This window comes from Nothoprocta perdicaria, unplaced genomic scaffold, assembly GCF_003342845.1.
Source record: "Nothoprocta perdicaria isolate Ctin4 unplaced genomic scaffold, notPer1 scaffold_36, whole genome shotgun sequence".
NCBI classification, from domain to species: domain Eukaryota; kingdom Metazoa; phylum Chordata; class Aves; order Tinamiformes; family Tinamidae; genus Nothoprocta; species Nothoprocta perdicaria.
The window spans coordinates 1123753-1141328 of record NW_020455599.1 but is presented as its reverse complement, the minus strand read 5'-3'; the positions used below and the strand labels follow the sequence as shown (position 1 = coordinate 1141328).

General features: G+C 50.0%; 2 protein-coding genes across 2 annotated transcripts in view; one reads left to right on the top strand and one right to left on the bottom strand.

Moving 5' to 3' along the window:
• Positions 1 to 434: 434 nt before the first annotated feature.
• On the bottom strand, positions 435 to 15803 carry GINM1 (glycoprotein integral membrane 1). Its single transcript, XM_026044369.1, has 9 exons — positions 15759 to 15803; positions 13202 to 13261; positions 7493 to 7552; positions 7199 to 7295; positions 5056 to 5201; positions 4074 to 4230; positions 3165 to 3295; positions 2206 to 2369; positions 435 to 1302 (listed from the first exon to the last, which is right to left on the bottom strand). Exons 1-9 carry the CDS (start codon positions 15801 to 15803, stop codon positions 1194 to 1196), a joined length of 969 nt encoding a protein of 322 aa, XP_025900154.1. The 3' UTR covers positions 435 to 1193.
• Positions 15804 to 17474: 1671 nt separating this feature from the next.
• PPIL4 (peptidylprolyl isomerase like 4) overlaps positions 17475 to 17576 on the top strand; it is a 15364-nt gene continuing 15262 nt past the window's right edge. Inside the window, exon 1 of the mRNA XM_026044409.1 lies at positions 17475 to 17558. Within this exon, the coding sequence (XP_025900194.1) occupies positions 17489 to 17558 (70 nt within the window). The 5' untranslated portion in view covers positions 17475 to 17488. The remainder of the gene's footprint in view (positions 17559 to 17576) is intronic.

Here is a 17576-nt window from a genome sequence, read left to right as displayed (position 1 = left end):
CTCCTGCTCCGCAGGGGGAACTGAGTGCCAAGTACAAATCCCAGAGGAATGAGGATGGGTGGAAAGAACAAAACAACGGACAGAAGTTTGAGGAAGGTCACTAGTGTCTTCTGCGTAGGTGCGTATTATACCTGCGTAGGTATAATAAGAAGAATAATGTAAAAATAAGAATAAATTTTAAAAATTGTTTTCCCCCTCACCTTAACAATTTCAGCAATTAGGGACAGTCTGAGCACTCCTGGGTGCTCAGCTGTGCTCAGTCAAAGGCCGGGTAGGCAGGTTTCCTTCTGTTGTTTTTTATAGTCCTCAATCCTCTGACAAACTTTTTTTTTTTTAATGAAGAACAGCAAAAGAACCCGCACCAAGGAACTAATGTGTTCTGTAAAYTGCTGTTCTTGGCACATAGATATATATACACACACACGAACAGAGTGTAATAATTCAAATATTTATTTGAAAACCATTAACAATACAAATCAGTATGGGAAACTGGGCCTGTTCAGCCAGAGCAAACCAGTGCTTTCGTGGAACTAGTTTTTTGGTTTAGAGACGTAGCAGAGTCCTGCTGTCCTGGACAGGGAAAGCTCCTGGCAAGTGAGCCCAGGGCAAGGGCTAACAATTTCTATGAGAGTAAGGGTTCGTAAAAGCAAGTTCTGGTATAAAGTGCTTGAGATCTAGAACTGAATTTGAAGCCTGTGCGTGTCAAGTTCTTTAGCCACGTTTGGAAGCGGTTTGGAAGCGGTGGCCTCCTGGCAAGGCCGGCTTGGCCCGGCAGCCCCTGAAACCGGCCCGGCGGCCCCGCTGGGGCTCGCAGGCGCTCGTGCGGCTCCCGACGCCACCACAGGTTGTTTCAAGGCTTCAGGACACCCTGAATCTCCTCTCGCTGCTTCAGGCAGCCGAGCGGTTGGGGCTGTGGGTGCAGAGGCCGCTGCAGCCTGTCCGAGCCGCCGGGCGCTGACTTCACAGAAGTTAAACCAAGCTGTGGCCCTCTGGGCGCGAACCAGCTAAACCTGAGGCACTCGAAAGGGCCTCAGCCTCCCTGCCCCGTTACCAACATATCAAATAGCTTAGTTTTCTTAGCAGGAAACAAACAACATGTTAAAATCAAGTGCCAAATTTCAATCAACTTAAAAATTCATAAGGGGGAAAAAAAAATAAAAGAAAAATCCCAACCCGTCCCCAGTAAGAGAGCATTAAGTGCAGGCTTTCTCCTCTACGTTGTCTTTCCTGTCGGGGGCCTCTGCAGGCAGACTGATGGCAATCACAGGTACAAAGCTGTCCTGAGGAAGGAGGAGGATGCCTCTGAAACAGAAGATGAGATGGGGTAAGCAATATAGCGAGCTACGCTACCATTTGTTCTGAAAATACAATTTCTTCTTAAAAAAACCCTGTTTTTTTTTTAAATACTTTTGAAGTATTAACCCTGGTGATACTTATTTCATGAAAACCTGAGGGAAAACTGGTTCCAACACGTATTAGCTGTAGCTTCAGGCAGGTCCTTTGACCGCTTTCTAAAATGCCAGTTGTGTTGGCTCTGTGCTCAATGTCAGAGCAGCGTAAAATTTCCTACCTTGAGAACTGTTCTGACAGGCTCTTATGCTATTTTCTGAAACAAGCTCAAGCCTCTGTTTTGAGCTCTGTTGTGACCGAGCTCTGCATTCAGAGCTGGAATGAGGGCCGCACTTTTGGGGGAGAGCAGGTCCCCTGCCCCATGGGACCCTCTGCTTACTCCCATCAGTGTAAAATGAAGAATTCAGCCCTCACCCCTTAGACTGCTTTGCCACATAGGACCGCTTTAGCGAGCAGGCAGAACGAGAGCCGAGGAAATATAGAAAAGAACCATTGCTGAAGCACTGCCRTCTCTTGGAAAGCTTGAACGAGCCACCTACCCTCTGAATAGGGGAGAGATTCCTGCAGCCGGGTCCCATCCTCAGCACTGACCTCTGCCAGGGGCAGCTTCCGTCAGCCACTGCTCAACACCTGGATCATCCGCCCTGGGCTTCCTTGCCTTGTTCTGCCCCCTTTGGAGGCTCCCACAGGGCAGGTCCTAAGCGACTTGCTGTTGTGGCAGGGCAGCTGCTACAAGCTGGTTCTCCACTTCTACTCTAGCAAGACGGTTACCAAAAGTACTCACGGCTGCCCACGTGCTCTGGGAGGTGGCATGAGGACACAGGACAAATTAAAAAAGCAGCACGAGTCACTCACTTGTGTTCACACGAAGGGAAAATGACCTTTAAGACTTTCAGGATGAGAGTCGCGCCAACAACTCCGACCACGATGACCTCCATCAAATTAAAGAAGAGGGGGAAGGAGCGAAACCAGAATCTGCACAGGCCTTTTCTGAAGTCCTCCACCCACTGGCACATCACCTACAACCAAAGGGGAAAGAAACCAAGACAGGCTGAAAACCACAGCAAGCACCGCTTTGGCAGCTACTGRGGAACCATGGTACGGGGCAGCAGATTGACTTATGGATGTATAGGTGTAGATGCACATAGATATAACATAGGGTTGGATTCACTGATGACTCCAACGTATTTTTTTCACTGGAGTCTGGGACTCCTTTGAAGTTTGTCCTTCTTAATGATGCACTGCAGGGATTTCTTAGGCTTCTGCAGAATTTAGTCCCTGTGAGTTATCCTAACACAGTGAAAAAATTCCTGGGCTTTATCAAATAGAAAGCCTGAGAAGTCACAACTGTAGGTTAAGTACGAATGGAAATGCTCTTTTTGAGGAATAAGCTATAATGTGCTATGTTGCTTTTTAAATTAATGGTAAAGCCCCCATGATGAAGTGCTAGGAATGTTATTTGCATTTTTACCATTTTGAGTGGATATTGTGTTTGGTCTTTCCATCAGGAAAACCTACCATCTGCATCTTAACAATGCTGTTTCTGTTTGTTTTGTCTGCAAGCATCCACAAAGGGGGAAATCTAGTATTTGTGCTTATTTTTTGTGGACAATACCAGGAACAGTAGGAAGAAACTGTAATTTTGCTTTACATTTTTTCTCAACAGCATTTTCCTGTAACTTTTCCTCCTCGAAACATCCCTAAGTCGTATACAGTTTCATCCCTAGGAGTGTGAAAAAATAGGAATGAAAGCTTCTCATTTTTAAGCAAGTCTTTAAGGCTACATCCACAAAAATAGACCGAAACAAAACTACCTTATAAGAAGATGGAGGCTCCATCCGAAGAGGGGTCTCTGGTAACTTCCCAGGTAAAGTCTCCTCATCTGCTGTCGTTTCTGCTTGCGGGATAAGGTACTGGCTGGTGGTTTGCAGGGGGTCTTGAATATCTGCAGAAAAAATATAAGCTACGTTTACTTTCTCTTTTCATTTGGCTCGCTAGACATGATAATTCAACAAATGACAGTGCAAAGTRGAAACAAAGCAATAGAGAAATGCTGCATTTCTGTATTTATGGCAGAGTTATCACAAGGTGACAGTGAGAGTACAGAGGCTGCCGTTTCCATTTGCCCTCAGTGAAATAAACTCCTCGAGAGGCAGGAGCAGAGCTGCGGTGCAGACGTCAGCTGTGCCTTTAGTCGTGGATTTCAGCTGTCATCTGATAAAAAGCGAGGAACTTTTTCTGTGCAGATGGGCAGCAAAAGAGCCATCTGCTATGAAACCCTTGAGGATTTTTGATTAACAAATGGCATCAAATAACTTCGCATGCTTCTAAAGTATCGAGGTTTAACAATGTAAGACTGTTCTCTGGCTTGGAAATGACCCAGATGGGTATTTCCTCTCTAATTTTCCCATTCAGAAAAAGGRAATTTCTCTTTAGAGAAACTTCCACCATGGCACTGAGAGGGCGATTATTCACCTGAGACATCTGGGTTGCATGGTTAGAGGCATCATAGAGGTACTTCACAGGGGAAGAGATTTGAAACCAGAACAAGACAAATTATAAAAGACAAAGTATAAGAATGGACCTGAGGTATAGCAAATACATTCCTGCTCGTGAAGAAGTGGTTATCCTATGCGTGCCATGAGAATAACAACATCCTCTTGCCCTTACAAAGCACTATGTGACCTATGGTTAAAACCACAACGTAACACTAAGAGACAGACCTTTTCCTGCGGGGTTGGGGAACGTGAACACGGTGTCGCTGGCCCTGGGCATGGAGTAGAGCATGCTCTCCTTCAGAGGAACCGTGTAGCTCGAGTGCCGAAGGACTCTCGTGTCCTTCACTAAAATATTTATTTCAGTTACTTCTTCCTGCTGAACCTGCGGGAGATGCAAGCAGGTTGATAGGGCTGAGTGGAATTAAAGCAAGAGAGGCTGGCACAGGGAAGCAGCACAGCACGGACCCTGCCAAGCCATCAAAATGTACAGACCTACAGACACTGCCAACAGGAATGTACTATTTCATTTTTCTTCTTCACGGATTCCTGCAGTCTTATCACGTGAGGATGTGCACCCAACAGACTGGGTCTCTCTCCCCACCTCCTTCCTGCACTCGGTCATTGTGATCAGGGAGGTCCTCTCCAGGGAGGCCAGTAATAAGCACAGAGGAAAAGGGCATGTGCAAATGTTTAGTGTGTTGCTGAGACAAGACTAATACTTCTGCTTTGGTAGCAATGTTGCTATTTTCAACATACCCAGAAAAATTCTACTGGGATCACTCACTGTCGCATCTGGTTTYGTGGCTTTTAGCTTGTTTCCTTTCTCCTGTTATTTAGAACAGGCARCTTGCCAGTGTCCTCCTCCTCTTTCACGTGGTGCATTAGACCCTCTTCATTTAATAATCACTGCAAGCAGAGCTTATGCAGGAAACATTCAGCACAACTAAAAGCAGCAAGTGCTCCGTGAGGCCAGGAACTAACAGGAATCGGGAGCACAAGCGATGAGGGTTGTAGCTGCAGCTCGGGATTGCGAGGACGGACCAGGAGCGCAGCGGACAGTGAAGGTGGAGGAGCCAAGCTGAGGAGCAGTGGGCAGCTGCATTATATAGACTGTGCTCTCACCACCCACTGAGGCACGGAAAAGTTTTACTCTTTGGGAGCTGGAAGCCTCTCCTAAATCCACGAGAAGCCGAGTGTTATTTTTTACCTGTTTCCCATCAATTTCCGTCACTTCTTCCTGGATGACGACGAGCTTCAGGTCTGAGCTGGACGCCAGCGGCCACTCGTGCACCATGATGCGGGCGCCCACCGTGCCCAAGCGCTGCCCTTGCAGCGGCTTCTCCGCGTCCTCCACTGCCAACAGGGAAGCCGCAGGTTTGAAGGGGGAAAGGCCCCATCCCGACGCACCGTGGGGCACAACAGGCCCTCCCTCGGGCACCCGGCCGCAGTGTTTGCCAGGAGCCCTCCGGAGGGAAGGGGGCCGCGAGCGGGAGCAGCGCGGCCGCCTCGGCTCCAGCGGCACCGGGGTTGTCCCGGGAGCTGCACGAGCCGAGGGCAGCGTGGGGGCGGCTGCGCCGGCCCAGGGCACCCGCCCCACCGCAGAGGCACTCGAGCCGCCGGGGCGGCTTCGTCCTGGCGAGGGCGGCGCCGCCGGCCGCCCGCGCTAGCGCCCTCGGTCCCGGAGCAGCTTTCAGCCTCCCACTGCCCGAGACCAGGTCCTGCGCCGCCCACGCTGATCGGCCCGAGGTGTCTGCTTAGCCCGAATCACGTTTTCCTCCAAGGGAGTTTAAACAAACCTGCTGCTCTGGGCTCTGACACTGACCGCTCTTTTCCGCGGGGATGTCACGCTGGGAGCGACAATTCCCTCACACATGTCTCCTCCGCTGCCCCTCAGGCTCCCTTCCCAGCCCGAGCCTCCCCGCAAGCACAGAGCGGGYGGCCCTGGCGCCGTCTCCGTGTCTGCCCAGACTCGCTGCATCTTTCCTGCTTTTCCCGACGTCCTCAGCTCCGCGTTGGGCGGGYGCTGGAGAGGCTCCCCCTGCCACGGCGAGGACGCCGGGTCTCCGGTGGAGGGGACCAGGCCACGGCCATCCCCACGCTCACGCAGCAGCTCACAAGCGTTACCTGAATCTACCGTGAGGTCCCCATAAATAGCACCCACGTCCTTTTGGAGGTGCCAGCGAAGTCCCAGTCRGAGGAGCAGAGAGAGGGGATTCCAGGTTCCCCCTCCCACATTTGGTTCCCTCATTGTTTCAGACTGACATTCGTAACTGTAGGCACTGCCAGTGACACACGTGCCRTTTGGGAACCTCCCAGGAGCAACGGTAGAGAGTGCTCAGCATTCCTCAGAATTGGTCAGTAAAATCCTATCACTTTTCCTGGAGCCAGTTACCTTGCAGGGAAATGACATTTTACCATGTTTTCCACCCAGAAGTGGAAAAGGTGAAAAAAAAAGAAAGATTGGGACACTAGAAGTGTAACTGTCCCAGACAAACAGAAACAACTGACTGTCCTCCCACCCCAGCAAGGAAATAGTGTCCAGCTCCTAATGGATTGCTCCTGCTCTGGAGAGAAGCATCCCGGAGACAAGCTCACAGAGTATTTTTAAAAGGCATTAGTACTTCCTAAGTGGGCCTCTGATGGGAGAGAGGATGATCTCCGACACCAAGCCTGGGACTGACCCATCAAGAGATCCTTCCGAATACAGCAAAAGCTTAAATCAAAAGAGTGTAACAGCCCCTGTTTAATTAACTACATGGCCTGCTCTGTGTGTCTCCAAAACTGCAGCGCTCCATGGTCCTTCAGAAGACATGCACCATTGAAGCAGTGGATAAAATGCAGTTGCAAAATCCTGACAGCTCATCGACCATTAGAGAATCCCAGCAACTGAAGTACTGGTGCCCTAGCAGCCTATCCAGGAGAAACCTGTCCCAGTAAACACAGAAAGGAGATAATTAGAAGATCCTCCTAACAGCAACTCCTATGGGAGCTGCTGAGACTTCCTGGATATAAGCCAAGCACCTCGGGAGAGAGCCATTAGCAGGGTGGAGCTGCATCCTTCTGTTCACCCTGCCCAGCTTGTAGCCTAAAACATTCCTCTGAAAAGCCAGGCAGAGCCTGCCTTTCCGGGCAGATCAAGTACATCCAGGCATGTGAACATGCTTAAGAACAAGGCGGTTCTTAAATGCGTTTTGTCCCCATTTTAGTTGCAACTTTTCCCAATTTGGGAAATGATTTGCTTCTACAATGTTCAGTTTCTGAGAGTATGAGGCCACGTAGTCACTGTCATATTTGGCTGCTGGATAACAGGGAAACGAATTGCACACAAAGCAAAACTGAGGAATACTCACAGATCATTGTGTGGCACGTTATGTGGGTAACGCCGCTCTTCATTGGGAAATCATTTAGATACACCTGGCCATTAACATAGGTGATGTTAAAAACAACCTGGAAGACAGAYGGACAGAATGAATGAATGATTCAAGGAAGGAAGGAATGGTTCCTATGCCCCTGTGCTGCAATTCTGTTTGCAGAGGAACACTCTTAATGCTGACTGAAGTCCCACAAAATAACGTACTCTCATCCACAGGCAGAGCTTGTTTCACTGCATATCAACTCAGAATAAACAGAAAGACTCGACTAACCTGTCCTTTGGAAAATTCTCCGCCGGTTTTTAACATCAAAACATTGACTCTGATTGTTTCCTGGAAAACAGCAATGGAGAGAGAGGGAAAGCTTGGTAAGAAAAGGGCTTACACCACTGCAAGCCACGAGCAGCCCCGGCCTCTGCACTGACAGGGAGAGCGCGTAGGGCAAGCCAGCTCATGCCCACACGATCCAGCAAACCACTAACCTCTTCCACACAAGGGCTTTTTCCCTCTTTTTTTAATAAAATGGATGAGAAAGAATGATTGCAGCTTCCTTTTAAGCAAAATCTCTTTTTTTTTTTTAGTAAAATTAAAGCTAAAAGATAGAAATAAAGCAAAATRCTCATGAAAATGCTACATGGGGATGTAACAGAAACAGTCTCTCATAWTAGCTGAAACAGAACAGACTTTACACCAGGTGACATCAGATTCTCTACCACTGAAAAGCATAAAATTGGTTAAAAAGTTTGAAAAAATGTGCTGTGTTCCACTTAAATTACATTTCGCTTGGAAGACCTAAGATATAATGTCAGCCTACCCTAAAGCAACACTCAGTTTTTTCATTCTCAGCAGGAATCTTGATTCTTTGGTTATCATTCCCAAATTATGGCACACAAGGCCCCTCCAGAGCCACAGCTAACTGGCATTTACTGCCTTTTTTCAACCCCTAATTGCTGTAATTTATTGTTTCCTCCATGGATGTCCGAGCTCGGACTTCCTTTTGTCCTCCTGCTTCATCCTCCTAATTTCAGGGGCTCTTTTGCAGAGGGGCCCTTTAGTTTCCCGAAGTGGCCCCTGACCAAGGCCCCGGGAGCCTCCCTGCTGCGCGGAAAGGCCGGCTCCCCTCCTGGCAGCCTCYGTGGATCCCAGCCGCATTCCCAGCATGGTCCTGGAGAGCTCCTGCTCTCCACACTTCCAGCATCTTCTTCGGCTCTACTTCTGTTGCCTAGTGGCTAGAAAATTAAGCCAGTCTTTGTAGAAAGTTGAATTTGCTCAGATTTTAGGAACAGATCAAGAAAAAAAGCGCACAAGCAAATCCCATTCCCACTCTAACATTCGGGAAATCGCATTTTTAGAAAACACTAAATTCTTTGAGGAAGAAAATACTTGAAGAAGAGAGTCCCCAACACAAGCAGCCACATTTAAGGAGCAGAGTTTGGAAGCACACCTGCAATATGAAAAAAAATCCTAACAACAATTGGCACTGATTTAATTAGTACTAGTTTAGGCAGGACTACCACAAACTCAAAAGCAACATTTAAATCTGCTGCAGTAGGAATCMGGCCTCAGCTTGGTTTAAAATGCCGTTTAAACCCCGAACAGACAGTTGGCAATGACTCATCATTGATGTTTCAGCTACACACGTCAAGTCACCTGGAAAACTCTCAGAGATTCGGAGGGGCATGGAGGCACTTCAGTCTCCCATTGAGACTGTAAAGGCAAATCTCTTCTCAAGGATTTTTCCAGGAAATGAGTAAAAGAAAATTACCAGATTACTGACTTTTCCCCCAAACTCACATCCCAGCCATTCACAGTAAAAKAACATTATCAGTTAAGTAAGATAACTGGAAATCTATTTAATGAAAATACACATCGAATTAGTAGAAAGATCAGAGGATGCAATCCATTCTGCTATCTGTAATTTCTTCCAACCAAATATTTTCTTCTCCCATTTTAAGAATGCTATGTATTAAAAAAAAAACCCTCCTCTTTATCTAGCATCCAGAGTTTTACTTCTCCTACAGCCCCACATTGCATAACAGATTACTAAATATGTGTGTCATGACTTCCTAGTTTTTTCTATCAAGTGAGAAATCAAAGGGCCTCCAGGACAGATTTTCCAGGCAGTTTTCTTTCAGTTTTTGAGCTTCAAATGAAATTTGAGCTCCTTTATGCAAAAAACATTTCGCATTCTTTTTCAACATCTCTGAAAGGCCTCAATAAAAACATGAGAGAAAAGGAAATGACTGATAGCCAGCATCTAGTGAAAAGAAAGATAATTCTCCCAACATTTTTTTTATAACTTGAAAATGAAGGACATGGGGAAAACTGCTTTGCTTAGTATTGMGCATTCCATGTAAAAACTGAAGTAYATGTGATTTTATAAGACAGCTTTYGATTCTGTTACGACTTAGTGTGCAAAAGCACATAGGTACACACKTAACTTGCACTTGAAGCGCGTATTAGGTGTCTAAGAAATTGAATCACTTTGGGGATCACCTCCGTGCTGTGCAGGTCCCAGAGCAGAGGGGCCAAGGCAAGAGGGCAGCTGATGTGARGCGGCCCTTTGCTGCTCCGGCCCCGAGCGAAGCAGGATGGTTCCTCCTCTCCGCGCACCCTCCTTCCMTCTCCGTGTGCCAGCAGCCCGTGAGTCACTGAGCTCATTGCACTGGCAGGAAGCCATTCCCGTTAGTGCCGGGCTCTTCTCCCACCAGCTCAGGGCGGAGAGGAGCCGGGCGAGCAGCGGGGCCGGGATGCGGAGGTGCAGCCGCCAGCGGCTCTGCTCCCGGCAGCCCCGAGCTGCCGTGGTGCCGCGTCCGACCCGATCCTGCCGGGCCAGCACCCAGGGGAGGCGGCAGCTCCGGGCCGCCCCGCTCCCCAGGCAGCCCCGCTCGGCTCTGCTCGCACAGCTCAGGTGCTTGCCGCTCCTGTTCCCGCACTTCCTTCACATTCACATCCGACAAATTCTTCAACCGGTGCAGTCCCGTCTCCTGCGCTGCCACGGTGCCAGGTCTGGACTTGTCACGCTAGAAACATTTGCTCCCCGTCAGCCACATGTCCCTGTGCTGACTCTTCACTACTGGTCCCGCTCGACCATGGCCAGCCTTGCTAAGAAACACTCCAACCAGATCCCCAAGTCCTGCTGCTGCTGAGTTTACGTTGTTCTGGCTCCGCTTAGACTGGTCTAAAAACATCTCAAGGAGCCATGAAAGCACTGGGCTGGAAAGGACCCCAGTGTATCCCCCAGCCCTTCCCCCTGTCCAGAGCCAGCCCCCACTGCATCCGTCATTCCTGACAGGATCTGCTGTCAGGATACACACACCAGCGCTCCCTCGGGGCTCCCCTAAGCGCTGCTACTGCTTGTTAAACCAGGTAGCCTGGCACGTTTGGTACCCCGCTGTCCTCCTGGGAGGCCAGAACGGAGAACCAGCCCTGTCAGAGCTCCAGTCTGAACTCAAGCACACGGAAGGAGCCACCTCCATCTAACCGTCCAGACGTCAAGACTCGCAGTCTTAGGAAATACCCTTTCATTTCAACAGAGGGAATACTTCTTTGGTACCATAGTAAAAATCCCTACTTAGAAAATAAAACAGATTTGCTTTACAGATACATCTTGCAGGCATGTGCTCCAGTGCTAAGAAAAGTAAATAAGAAACCGCACATGATTTATTTTGTATATATTACCAAAAAAAAAAAAAAAAAGGTTAAGCCTGTTGTAATGAAGCCACTGGGAGCCAGACTTTGGACCTACAGCCTAATCCATAATATCATGTTGCCAAGTTCTGGAGAAGCCTAAACTAAGAGTATAAAGCTTTCTCTTTGCAGCTTACAAGACACTTTTGAGCATTAACAGCAGGTTCATCTAAATTTCATGCAGTCTTGTAATTTACTGTGTCTTGAATCTATGAAGATACACTAAAAATGGCCCCATAATTCCTGGCGCTCTCCAGGGACGTAGATTTTTCTCCTGAACTTTCCTAAGTTTTCCCATCATTGTCCTAGAACTCCAACAATGCTGTGCCTGCAACGAGGACAGCACTTCCACCACCTTCTGCTCTGGGGGAGTTCGGGCAGCACAGCAACAGCACAGCAATAAACACCCCAGAATTCCYGTGAGTGCCTGATTTTATTTGTTAGCCGATGATTTCTGTGAGGCTGAATCAGTTAAAAGTTGCAAATGATGAACRTTTTCTGATCTCTTTCACCATGTGCTACAGGGAGACCTAGGAGTGTAGGTGGGGCAGTACAACCTCAAAGGGTCTAGGATGGGGACCTCTGCCCCTCAAAGTCTTTAGCCAGATTGGAAATGGAAATCCTACAACAGCCGAGCTGTAGGATGAGCCCTAACTGTAGTCAGTGCAACTGCATCAAGCAATAACCGTGGCAGCATCCTCGACAGGTCTGCAGCGCCGTCCCTCGCACTTCACAGATGTTTAGTCCAAAATCTTCCCTCGTGAGGGCTGGCCTTGCCTGGCAGCCTTGGCTTAAGCAACTAAAGCCCTGGAACAAGGGAGGYTGTGGAGTCTCCTTCTCTGGAGGGCTTCCAAACCCGCCTGGATGCCGCCCTGTGCCCCGTGCTCTGGGTGTCCCTGCTGGAGCAGGGGGTTGGACTAGATGRTCTCTAGGGGTCCCTTCCAACCTCGACTATCCTGTGATTCTGTAAAGCCAAACTAGCCTTGTATGCATATACGTGAATCCAACATGAGCTGCTTTTGCTTCACTTTTGTTTCCTGAGCAAGCATACTGATATTCCGTCCTCTCTTCCAATGATTCTCAATAAAATATTGCTYATCCTTTCCTTTGCCTTAGGTATGCTGCTAGAATAAATTACCTATGCTTTCTCTCTATTAAATCTTCTCATATTATGAATATTTTATCGGAGCCTTAAAGACAAATACTTAGTCTCACAATAACAGGAGAGGGTTACATCACACTGCTTTCATTTAATCAAATATACATGGAAAGATGACAGAGAAACTGGAATAAAGCTATGAAAGAAACAACAGACATCAGGTCACTATTAGCAAGTTTCTTTTCTGATTAAAAGGCGTTGCACCCACTGAATATGTATTTAGCTAGTGAAGGCTATATACATTTTCTGTTGAAGTCTACACAAAGGTTTCTTGCTGCCAACAAATAAATAATCTGAAAACAATGTTTTCCAGGTAACTAAACCACAAAGAAGTCTTGCAGGTGAGCAAACCTTTTACAAAGAGAACAGCWGAACCTGTGTTATCAAGAGGCAAACAGAGTAAACAAACTTCACAGCACTCAACCAGCTGTTCTTTTAGCCTATCAGCACGCACTGAAAAATGGTCTAAAAACAAAAGCTAACTCCTGATCCAGTATCTGAAAAATATGTTGATGTGAAGTTCAGCTCCCTCGTTGCATCATTCCGTATTTTTTTTTAACTGTTAATATTAATGAATCTGTAACCTAGTTTTACGCATCCAGATTTCACAAGGAGAAAGAAAAACAAAAGTACACATCCTAATGCCTAAGAAAAAAGAAAAAAWCCCAGATTTCCAAAGGGCTTATTTAAGAAAGGGCAAGCATTGCACAACAACGAGGCGGGCGCATTCCAGCGCCGGAGAGYGCCGTTTCAGCCTTACAAAACCGTGCACACGCTGTTCCAGTGCTTCAAGGTTTGTCCCAGTCCTTGTGCTGCAGCTTCTCAGCACCGCCACGGCCTTTAGCCTGGGGGGAGACCTTAACGCCCCACACCAGGGCTGTAAGATGTGAGGCTATCAGCAGGAGCCGGCCGGCGCTACGCTACCCCCCATCGCCGGAGGTGGTCACAGCAAGGCTAATGCCGGAGTGCCCTAGGAGCCGGCAGTGCCAGCCTGGCTGCCGGCCCGAGGGGCGGCCACGCAGATCCCGCTCGTGGCTCCGGGAGCAGCCTCCGCAGCACGGACCTGCTCCCGCGCTGCCCATCCCGCTGCCCGGGCCCTGCCCTTCCTACCAGGCCACCACTGCTGGGCTCACGTTCACACACGAGTAAGTCCTCTTGCTCTTCCTTCCACGTCGAAAATGATCCTGAAGGTACTACAAGGAGTACTGGAGGAAACATAAYTTGGGTTTGAGATTAAAAAGAAGAAAAAAAAGAGGGCACTAAAGCCATATGTTCTCTTTTTGACTCGWGCCCTTTTCTGTGCATCACCCATGCACTGATGCTCTCCTATCTATGACACTATACAGCCAACAGGTGCAGAGACTCCCAGACTAGCAAGAAAGCATCCGATAGCAGGTGTTCCTGGATGATCTCAAATCCCTAAAGAGCGTGGCTACGTGCAGAGGGTGCTCGCGGGCCACCTTACTCGCCCACCCACCCCAGGCACGCTCACTTGCACCCTCAGACCCACAGCCAGAGCCCATGGGCAGACGTGTCACCACGTCCCACAGAGCTGGGGCAGCCTCCACACTAAGACCCCAACGCGGTAACGCTGACGTGGGGCGGCAAGGTGGCAAGGGTAGGGATTTGCCGTGCAGTGTTACTGTGTGCCTCTCCTCGGCGAGTTCAAGATAACATTCCCTCTCTCAGAAGGGGTAAGCGGAGCACCTGCACGCAGCTTTCTCTGCCCTCTTGTACCTATAGGCCTGACTACAGACGTACTTCTGTGGGTACTCAAATGGGGACCTAGATCCCCATTTTGACAGCACAGTTCCTGGTGCTAAGCCCAGCTCTCTTCAACCATCCTTAGAGAGAAGCCGAAACCAGGAAGTAAGCCCAGAAATCCTTTGCAGCACAGGGCCTGTGGCAGCCTTTCTTGGAAATGTTTTCCTTAAAAAACTTCCAAGAGAGAGACATCACAAAATCAGCTGCACAACCGAAATGTTGCCCTCGCTGGACAGGTGACTGCAGCCCGACAGGGCGCCCTGGGCGCTCACACTTGGGAGGCCACCACTAGCCGTGAGGGGATTAACCAGAGGGTGCGTTAGTCGCGGTTTAAGCGCAGGTCCAAGAAGCAGGCAGCTCCCTTCTGCGATTTGGGAGGTCGGAGCTCACGGCCGTCACACCTCGTCGTTTTATTCTCTCAGAGATTCACCAGGAGCAGACGGGGATTTAACACACTGCACATTGCTCCTATAGCACACGACCACCACGAAGCGGAGAGACACAACAGGTATAAAATATAGCGCCCAAACGCCCACGTGAGCTCAGCATCGGAACAACTCCTTTCCCCGCTCTGCCCCGGTGACACAGGCATTTCGGGGCACCCAATCCTCCAGCGAACCGCTGCGGGAGGCGGCGGCAGCACCGCGCGCCGCGGGCTGCCCGTGGCGGCCGAGCAGGTGGGACGTTTCGGGACGTTTCGGGACGTTTCGTGCCGTTTCTGCGCGCCCTGCCCTGCAGAGCGGCGGCAGGACGCGGGCAGAGGCGACGGCCCCGTCGCTGTCCCCGCGCGCTGGGGCTGGGAAAGGACCCTCGGTGCCCCGCTCTGCGCCACCCCGGAAGCGCGCGCCTCGCCCCTCCAACGGCCGCAACGGCGGCGCGGGGCGCGCGCCGCCGCCCCTGCCCGCGCCGGTACCTGTCCGAGCGGGCGCGGCGCGGCCGGGCCCAGCAGCCCCGCGGCGAGGGGCGGCAGCAGCAGCAGCAGCGGCGGCGGCCCCAGCGCCGCCTCCATCTTGCGAGCCGGGAATTAAAACAAAGTGAAACATCAACGAGCGGCCGCGGCGACAAGAGGCGGGGCCCGCGCGGCGCGGGAGGAAGCGAGCGGAGCGGGCGGGAGCCGGGCGGCTCCGTGGCTGTTTATTATTTATTTTTACTTATTTTCGGTGKGAAAGAACTGGCCGGATTGGCGGCTCCCCGGGCATCCTGGAGCGGGGCAAGCGGCGGGACGGCCGCAGGCGGCACCGGGAGCCGCCAATGAAGGGAGGCAGGAGGGGAACAGCAGGAGCTCCGTCCTGAGAAAACCGAGGGAAACTCAGGAACAGCAGTCAAAAACACACACAGGCTCCGGTAAAAAGGAAGCAACCCGGTTCTCTGGGTCCTCGCTAGCTATGAAGATAAATAGAGCTTTCTTTACGCAGCAAGAAAGGCTGAGGTCTGTGTTCACAAAACAGAACCAAAAAGGTAACGGTAGGGACGGCAAACCTGTTAGCAGTTTGCCTAGGGAGCTCGTAATAGCACCAGGACAGGGCAATGAACTACCTGCACCATCCAAGCAACCTGCAGCTCAGTTTTATCTTGTTCAGGGACTCACACCTTGCTAATAGTACAGAATCACAGAACCCTGAAGGTTGCAARGGACCTTTAGGGATCATTTAGTCCAACCCCCCTGCACACACAGGGTCATCTAGAGCATGTGGCACAGGGCTGTGTCCAAGCAGGTTTTAAAGATCTCCAGAGAAGGAGACTCCACAGCCTCTCTGGGCAGCCTGTGCCAGTGCTAAAACCACGTATAAAACCATGTGTGACAGTGTACATAAAGCATGAAAGTTAATATTTCATTCGCTCTGTGCATTCAGGAGACACTGGTCTAAACATGTGGCACAAGCCAGAAGGCCCTGGGAAACGATGCCTCAGARAGTGAGAAAATACCTGGAATATTTCAGCCCTGGAAATAGAACTCTCTGGGCTATTCATGTTGGGGCGGGGAGACAAGTGGGGGTAATCTCCAAATGAATTGCTTTCTAAAATGAAAACCTCATATATTTTATCACTAGATATTATCAATCATTAGTACTTCTTTTAGAGATTAAAAAACACTGCATATAGTTTAGCTAAGTGATTTGTCCTTAGTCATACACAAGTCAGCAGTGGTGAAGAAATAAAAAAACAGGCATTTTAAATTCCACTGCCTTCCCCAACATCATTTTGTTTCTCTTAGAGCTGTCCAAGAGCCTTTTTATTTTTATTTTTATTTTTTAAATGCACTGTATATGGCAGATTAAAAGAAATTGGTGGAGGGCCTGTTCCTGGCGCAGCCTCACGAAGCAGGTCTGCTCCCCGACGATGCCTGTTCCCTAAGGGCCACGCAAGGGCCACGCCAGTGTCCCCAGTGGGGCAGCTGGGAGAATGCAGCCCTTGTCGCCACTGGATGTCCTCGGCACATGCTGGTGGGAGGACACTGGAATTGCAAACATTCCTGCTCGGCCTTGCGCTCTGTGCAGGGATCGGAGATCACGGATGGTGCCCCGGCAGGACGCTCGAAGCCTACGTGCGCAGAGCAAGCTACAATACCACAGTGTTTTCAAACTGTATGAGAAGCATGATAAATAATGCTGTTGGGTATATAAAAATGCAGGAAAACAAGGGTCTCCGACTTGCTGAATTTATAAATACTGCACTGTCAGTTGACATCAAGGAATTTAGGCATTCCTCCCACAGAAATGGAATGGACAAGCGCCTGTTCCTTTCTGAATGTCTGTGAATGCCTCACTCTGTACATTCCCTGGGAAACTACTTAGCAAGAAATGCTTTCCTTCTGCGTTTTTCTTTGGTCCATTCTTTCCTTTTGTTCTTAATCTCATGCTCCTCCTTTTCTTCAGGCATCAGTTCCTTTCTTTTTAATCTCCCAGACCTTAACTGAAATGCAAGAATTATTAAACAATTCTCACCTTTCCCCCAAAATTTCCAAGTCTTCACTACTGTCTCACAGCAGATGGTCACAACAGCTTTAGTTTAATGCAAATGGCAAACCCCTGCCTATCACCACTGCTGTTCTTCTGATTATTTTCCCCCTGCCTTCCACAAGWGGCCTGTTCTCCAGCGCTTCAACAAGCACTCGCTGCCGGCACAGACCACGAAGACCAAGTTCSCCCTTGTCCAGGGCACCTTCCTCTCACTTGGTGACATTTGTAGCCATTAAAATGTGTAAYGTTTTGGAATACTTGGTACTGACAATGGCTTAAACTGCTGTGTACGCACTGAAAGTGCAGTATTTTAGCCGTTTCAGACTTAAATAGGTGGTGGCGCTCCTTACTTTTTATAGCGATCACACAAAGCCATTTTTCTCAAGGTTCTCAAAGTAGCACGTAAATAAACTGCCTCTGTTAGACGGGCAGTGTTGAGCTGCGCTCAGTGCCGTTTGCCTCAGCGCTGTCTTCCGTGAGTCCCGGCCCCGCGGAACGGCGGCGAGAACGGCCTCGGCTCGCACGGGGCCGCACGTCCGGGCCGGCAACGAGCTCGCACACGCGGCGCGGGGCGCGGGGCGCGGGCTGCGCCTCGCAGGGCGCGCGTTGCGCTAACGGGCCCGTCAAACGCGTTGGCGCCGGCGCCCCCTCCGCGCCGCCAGGGGGCGGCCCAGCGCGGCGCGGCGCGGGGCGGCCATGGCGGTGCTGCTGGAGACCACGCTGGGCGACCTGGTCATCGACCTGTACACGGAGGAGCGGCCGCGCGGTAGGAGCGGCAGCGCCG